Source organism: Sardina pilchardus, chromosome 8 (assembly GCF_963854185.1).
Source record: "Sardina pilchardus chromosome 8, fSarPil1.1, whole genome shotgun sequence".
Taxonomy (NCBI): Eukaryota; Metazoa; Chordata; class Actinopteri; order Clupeiformes; family Clupeidae; genus Sardina; species Sardina pilchardus.
Window position 1 is genome coordinate 13,993,781 of NC_085001.1, and position 7,489 is coordinate 14,001,269.

The 7,489-nt window shown below is 41.7% G+C and overlaps 1 protein-coding gene across 2 annotated transcripts; it reads right to left on the bottom strand.

Moving 5' to 3' along the window:
• Positions 1-1,637: 1,637 nt before the first annotated feature.
• On the bottom strand, positions 1,638-5,824 carry pheta1 (PH domain containing endocytic trafficking adaptor 1). Of its 2 annotated transcripts, XM_062542820.1 has the most exons (3): positions 5,706-5,824; positions 4,591-4,695; positions 1,638-4,102 (listed from the first exon to the last, which is right to left on the bottom strand). In XM_062542820.1, exon 3 carries the CDS (start codon positions 4,079-4,081, stop codon positions 3,206-3,208), a length of 876 nt encoding a protein of 291 aa, XP_062398804.1. In that variant the 5' UTR covers positions 4,082-4,102; positions 4,591-4,695; positions 5,706-5,824; the 3' UTR covers positions 1,638-3,205. The 2 variants fall into 2 exon arrangements, with proteins under 2 accessions (XP_062398804.1, XP_062398805.1); XM_062542821.1 differs by lacking the exons at positions 4,591-4,695; positions 5,706-5,824 and adding an exon at positions 4,319-4,551.
• Positions 5,825-7,489: the final 1,665 nt, after the last annotated feature.

The following is a 7,489-nucleotide window of genomic DNA, read 5'->3' on the forward strand; positions in this document are numbered from 1 at the left end:
ATGTACCAAGTTTGGTGTTGATACGAGAAAGTTTTGCTAATTATAGCGCCCCTAGTGGTCAGAGTACACCAAATGTATTGTGCGTCCTCAGGGTGGGGTCCCAAGTCCATATACCAAGTTTGGTTTGGATACGTGAAAGCATTGCGGAGATATGAGCCTACTTCCTGTTACTATAGCGCCCCCACAGTTGTCAAAGGGCACCAAAGTTGTTGAGGCTTCTCTTAATTGGGTTCTGAGCCCATGTTCTAAGTTTGGTCTTGATATGTGAAAGCCTTGCAGAGATATAGGTTCACTTCCTGTGTGGCGGCTTCGCCGCCAATTTGGATTGGCTGTTACTGGCGAGAACTTCCGTCAATTGTTCCATAAAGCTATACAATTATAAGTCATGGTCTGAAGATGGTGTGTGCAAATTTTGGTGAGAATCGGATGAAATGTGTGACCTGTGAAACTTTTTGAAAGTTTTGACCTTGGTCTATTGGTGGCGCTACAGCGTTTGTTGAAAAGTCTTGTTAATTGGTGGGTGGGGCTATAACTTTTGCGTTAATACACTGAGCAAGTTTCAGCTTGATAGGTCTAAGCATTTTAGAGTTATATGCACTAATGTTGTTGAGAAGTTGATGAATTTTGACCTGTTGGTGGCGCTAGAGGTTTGAGGTTAAGAGTCTGTAAATTGGGGAAAGTGGTCATTGGCCATAGAAGAATATGTGTGTTGAATTTCAAAACGTTTAACTGTATGGTTCTATGGCTTCCATAGAGATTTAAGTTTAATGTCTGTGTGGCGGCTCCGCCGCCAATTTTGATTGGCTGTTAAGGGCAAATAATTTTGTCAATTCTTCCAAAAAGCAATGCAGTAAGAAGGCATGGTCTGAAGATAGTGTGTGCAAATTTTGGTGAGAATCGGATGAAATGTGTGACCTGTGAAACTTTTTGAAAGTTCTGATCTTGGTCTGTTGGTGGCGCTACAGCGTTAATGGAAAAGTCTTGTTAATTGGTGGGTGGGGCCATACCTTTTGCCTTAATACACTGAGCAAGTTTCAGCTTGATAGGTCTAAGCATTTTAGAGTTATTTGCATTAATGTTGTTGAAAAATTGATGAATTTTGACCTGTTGGTGGCGCTGGAGTTTTGGGCTCTGGGGTCTGAAAATTGGGGTAAGTGGTCATTGGCTCAGGGAGAATAAGTGTACCAAATTTCCCAACTTTTTACTGTATGGTTCTTTGGTTACATAGAGATATAGGTTCACATGCTGTTTTTTGGTGCGTTTTAAACTTCGATTGGCTGTGACAGGCAAATGCTTTTGAATATTTATTAACAAAGTGATAAGTCTTGAGTGGCCTTGTCTGAAGGTCATGTGTGACAAGTTTGGTAAGAAATGGACAAAATTTGAGACCTGGGTAACTTTTTGAAAAATTCAGCCTGACCTGTTGGTGGCGCTGGAGTTTTGGGGTTTGTTGTCTGAAAATGTAATAGATTTGGGCAAATTTGAAGTTGAATCAGTGTGCCAAATTTCAGAACTCTGGAGTGTATGGTTGGCTGGGAAATGGGCAATGTGTAATAATAATAATAATAATAATAATAATAAGAATACGTACAATCACTATGGGTTGCCTCGCAGCTTCGCTGCTTGGCCCCCAAAAATGCATAGTAATGGCACAGTATCAGTGACCAGATCAAAACCTCCAAGGTCTCAAGAAAAAAGTTAAAACAAATCTCCACGATTATTACTTCCAAGCTTCAGACATTGTTAGGATTAGTAATGTACACAACTGAACTCATACTGTATTTCTTAAATTCAGTTTGGATGACCAGAGGTCAAAATGCACATAGATAAATGTAACCAGTAGCCAGCATCTGTAGATGTACCTAGCATGTGTCTTCTTGATTCTCAAGTCTAATAACGCCTAGCGGCCATCACCATCTGATGTGAATACACTGTCATATATATTGAAATCTGGGTTTAGCATAGGTTTTGCTTGCCTTAAGCATCAACTTAAGAACTGAAAGAAATAACTAGGTGACAAGGCGCTCTCTGAGGCTGATAATTTGGTCACAAAATACTATGCAATTTCCATACAAACTACTGACTGAAAGTATCCTGTTGTAAAAAAGTCATGGCTAAATGGTGCATACGGTTTCCAAAATAATCAATATCTTGCATATGCGCCTTAGACAATTCCGTATTTTGACAACATTTCATTTATCTGTACCGATTAAACTCATAATACAACAACAACATAATACAAAAACACTGATACATGTTTGAACAAACCAACCTTGGCACATAACATCACAAGATTAGGTCATCAGGCCAACCAACTGCGGTTGGATGTTAATGCACTACAATAGAATACTTATAAAGCTGTAAATGTAACATAGTGCACTGAAAAGTTAACATTTGAAATAAAGGTAAAGCTTGGTGCTAGCTCGGTAAATATATCAGCCATCGCCTCACTTCGACAAAAAGTACGAAAAAGGGATGAACAACTAACTGTTCTATTTGTATCTTTGTTTAGCACTGAGAGTCTGGGGCGTTTTTGTTTATTTCAAATGAGCTTTTCATGAGATGTTAATAATTCATGTTGACACAAGGCTTAGATGACACCATTCATTCCTGGCAGAAATAGTTTAAAGGCTAAAGTGAAAGAAAGAAAAAAACATTCTGCTTAAAAACAAAGTGGTTGTTATGTAAACTATTGTAACTCAGTAAGTCTGGGTTGTGGGATCTTGACATCTTCACAACCACATAAGGCAAAGTAACAAGCGCTCAGATGCCTACATACGCTACATCATTGGTCCATAGCAAATTGACTGAGAAATAGGAAAGGATATCGGAGTCCATTCTCAGATCACTAAAATCAGTAAAGTGTTGGATTAATTCAATTTGAATATTTTTGTGCATTGCAATTTGACATAAAAAGCACAATGGAATTTCCCACATTTTGGAAATCAAAACAAAACAAAACATAAGAAGTCTTGTCATGTCTTGCTAACTGCATTCCCTGTGGGCACAGGAAGCACTAAAGAACCAGAAAAAGTGCTGAATTTACAAACCAATCTGTGGAAGCTCTCTCTGCTGGTTTGGAATCTTAAGTACAGTACTTTCTTTAAAAGAAATAGAGCTCTCCCAATGGCACAGTCTGCAATGGCACAACCTTTGCAACAAGGAAGAGCAGAACTGAAGCACAACTGTGGTGCTCTCCCACACTTCACTGGCTTTGCAGCCACTCGACTCGCAATTCGGACACTTCTTTCCCGTACCAGTCATGGAGTTTGGAGAAGCACCCTGTTTCCGGGGAGAACGGGCTCTCGAGAGACCCCTGGGCTGACCCCGAGCCTCCCCTCCGTCGCGGCGGTACTGGTGGGGGTCTGAAGCCATCACCCCTCGAGCTCCCGTCGGCTTCCCAGACCACGCCCGGTGTTTCGGGGACCCCGTTGGTCAAGGCGGACGGCTTGCTCCACGCCACGCCGTTCTCCTTGGCGTGACCGCTCTGAGGCGGCGCGTCCTCTGGCTGGCCGAGTGCTGAGGCGGCCGGCAAAGCAGCTCCAGCAGTGGGGCCCTGGGGTTGAGTCGTAGAGGACGCGGCGAGAGCGCCGCCTGTCGTGGACCCAGTGGATTTGGGCCGTGGTGATGGCTGCTGGTGTTGTTTCCTGGAGCCCTTGGCTTTGCCCTGTGTCCCTCGGGCTCCCTCCTGAAGCTCCTCCAGCTGTTTCTCCAGCTCGCGCACCACCAGCCGCATGTAGTCGAAGCTGGCCCGCGACAGCGCCTTCACCCAGGACTCCATGCCCGCCTGGCTCTCGGCGGCCATCTTGTAGACGCGGGACCTGGCGCAGTCGAACTTGACGGCGAAGGCGAACTCCTCGGCCGACTCGCACAGCTCCACCGTGCAGCCCTCGAGCACGATGACGCCGATGGGCTCCTTGCTCTCGCGCTCCTCGAAGTAGAACAGCATGTTGCCCTTGAGGACGAACCAGCGGCGGTGGTAGGCCGTGTTCCGCTCCCCCTTCTTGAAGAGGAAGCCGGTCTTGTCCGGGGGAGAGTCGCACGTTGCATAGTGAGCCACGCTGCGTTCGTTCAGCTTCATGGTTGCATGGCCCGAGAGGAGCTGGTGATGTGGACGAAAACAGTCACAAAGGACACAAGTTAACTCCTCAGTCGAGTTTTTTTTTTATTTGATCTGTCTGCTGACCTGCTAAATTTAGGACATTTGATCTGATATGGTTTGTGAGGAATGTCTGATGAGATATTTCCCTTGATGTTTTACTGTTGCTATCCAAGACAAAAACAGAATGAAATGAGGAAATGTGAAAACAACTGTTACATGATGAACAGGTGCATTTCCATGTCGTTATGGTGTAGTTCCATGTTTCCATGAAATGGTAGACACAGAACCACCATGAAGATGAATGATATGGTAGCTCCTCGTGATCTAACTAACAGACATGGTTATAATTACCATCAAGGACCATTGCCCTAAAAAATGTTTTATGACAAAAAGCAATAAACAAAGGTCCAATGTATCAGCACGACTTGTGACTAAACACTTGTAATACAGCTTCCATCCAGCTTAATTTCAGCAGTGAACACACTCACCAATATTTCAAATCCTTTGGATGACCTTCTTAAGTCTGTGGAATGGCTTGCCTTCACTACATCTCACAACACTGGAGCTTGCCATAGCACATCACTGAATGTTTACTGTGTTGAAGGAAAAATTATAAAATGAGGAAATTGGAAACATTTAGGAGTGGATGACAGAGTGAATGAGACTGACTGACAATGACTCATACATACATACATCAACTAAAAGAAGAAAACTTTGAAAAATGGCTCAAGAAAAGGGCAACTGACAGAAATAGACAGGGTGTCTTGGAAGTAAACCCACACAAGTGACTAAATGGATGTTTCTGGTATGTAGTCAAAATGGCAAGGGCATGTGATGTCCCGCAATACAGGAGAGGTTTCAATTCGAAAAGTACGCCTTTTTCAGAGTTTACCCTGACATCCATCTCGCCCTACTTACTGTGGCACAAAGCCAACTTTAGCAGTTCAACTTATTCACTGTATGTGTGAATATGTGCCGTCTCAGTCTAAGATCATATCAACATCAACGTCAATAATGAACATAGAATATTTCTACAGGCTAGGTTGCTACATATTAGGAGACATGTTAATTGAATTAGTGTCGCCGATCGTTCATATCCTGATTGCTCTTTAACATTTATCCTGACATGCACCTACTTATACAGTCAATTTTAAAGTGTTAATCGTGACAACAGACACAACAAAACTATTTGCGATTGTTTCGATGCTGGGTGCAGCATCGCCAATTAGCGACATAGCTAGCATTTAGCAGTTGGTTCCAAAACAGCTGTAGGCTCCAGAATCGAGGCGCTCACCCCAATGTCGCCAATAAAAACAACCGGTCGAGGAATGGCACATCAATTGGCACACTAAGAAAGGGCGCTTTAGTTTGATGTTGGCCAAGTTTGTCCGGGTAAGCAGTCTAGTTAGCAGTACCCGACGAATTCATGGGAATTATGGACCGTTCAGTGAAATTGTGGATAACAGCGTTCACAATCCACAGCGTCAGCACATTCTCAATACTTATAGCCTACTTTTGATATCACAATATATGTGTGTATTCACAATGTACACTTTACTGTTAACATGACAGATACAGACATGTTGTTATTTCTAAAACTTACCGTCAATCTAAGACGTTTTCCACCGTCTCCTTTCTTCATTCTTTCCTTTTCCCTCTGGTCGGGTCACGTGCTACAATGGAATCTTCATGTGTCCAATCCAAAGTGCCAGACATCTGTCTGTGCCAACGTGGGGCACGGAATCCTTGAAAGGCTTTTAGTCTTAGAAATCATGCTGGATTACAGTTTTTTTCAATCGCTAACAAGCGTTTGTCCATTCAGTTGACACATTGTCAAAACTCTAAACACAGTTAGCACAGCATCGGTCTTTTGTGGCCATACCATTCACACATTTCATGTTGTTTTCACACAGTATGCAGTCAGTGAATACATGTTCACAATGCTTACATTTTCTTAACAGACAAACTATACCTCCCAACAAAATAATGGATCGTTTTTGCATTATTTTCGAATGTTAACACACAACATCCCACAATAGTTAAAACAATATTCCAAACCTTAGATACAGTATAAAAACCTCTGCTTCTGCAATGTTATCAATACAAAAGCAATATATCTCAGCTGATAATAAACAAACAATCGAATAATTGACACACAGATGATTTATGTTGGGTAAATTGGGCCAACCACAGCTGATTCCAGTCTATCTTAGACTCAGTGGCAGGGTTTTTTTTCTCTCTATTACACTTACACAGTAAAAAGAGGAGGTGATATTTTTGGAAGCAGAAACAGAAACAGACAAATACTGTAATGTCTGGACGAGGAAGAGTAAGAGTAAGGGGCCTAGAGAAGAGCAGGCCCAGTGGCAGAAGCACTGAGAGGAGCAGGTGCAGAGATTAGACACAGTAATATTGTGCTTTTTTTGTTCACCCCCTTTTTATCTGGGCTTTTTGCTGTTGTTTTTTGTTCAGAATGCTCTTGTGTTTCATGGATATTTTGTTCACTGCAATGCTTTACAGTAAAACTTTTTCTGTTCTAACATAGTCTACTGTAAACAGTATTTATATTCTAACATAGTCTACTGTAAACAGTATTATTACTGCACCTCCTGTAGGCCCAGTGAACAGTAAAAATAAATAAATAAATAAAATATTTGCTTTTTACTGGAATGCATTTGAATGTGAACATTACATTTGGACATACATTTCCCAACCAAGAAATCTAGTGAAAAATGCTGGATTGCATGTTTTGCATGCACATACCTGTAAAACTTAAACATAAAAGTCTATGCAGTTTTTGTAATGTCAACAGTAGCCAGTATTTTGAAACCTAGTGTACTCTGATTGACTGCATGTATCTTGTGAAGTGAAAACAAGCTTCATTCTTTGACAAAATAACTTAATTTTGAGTCAGGTTTCCAGTGTTTTGGTAAAGTTAGTGTGTGCAGAGAAATGACGAGTTAGTGTATATGTAACAAAATGTGGTGTAAGAACATGGAATGTGCTTTTGAGAGGAAAATGATCCATTTGGCCAATTGTGTTTTGTAGGTGAGAGTCTGTGTTTAGAGTTTTGAAAATGTGTCAAATGAATGGACAAACGCTTGTTAGCGATTGAAAAACTGTAATTACAGTATGGAGGCGTAGTGTTTTTATTTTGAAGGCGTTTTACACAGCCTTGTGAGAACTAATATCATTAGACTAATAATTGTTACGAACATTTTAGCGCTCATCTCTGTGATGTAGGCCACTCTAAGTGATAGCCTACCTTTCTATCATCTTTGCTATAGGAGTTGCTTGCTGATGTCTTGTTGCAAACATTGTTATCCAAATTGTGGTGGTTGGTTGTTGGTTGCTTTCAGTAAACGCGGAGTGCACCTTTCTGTTGTG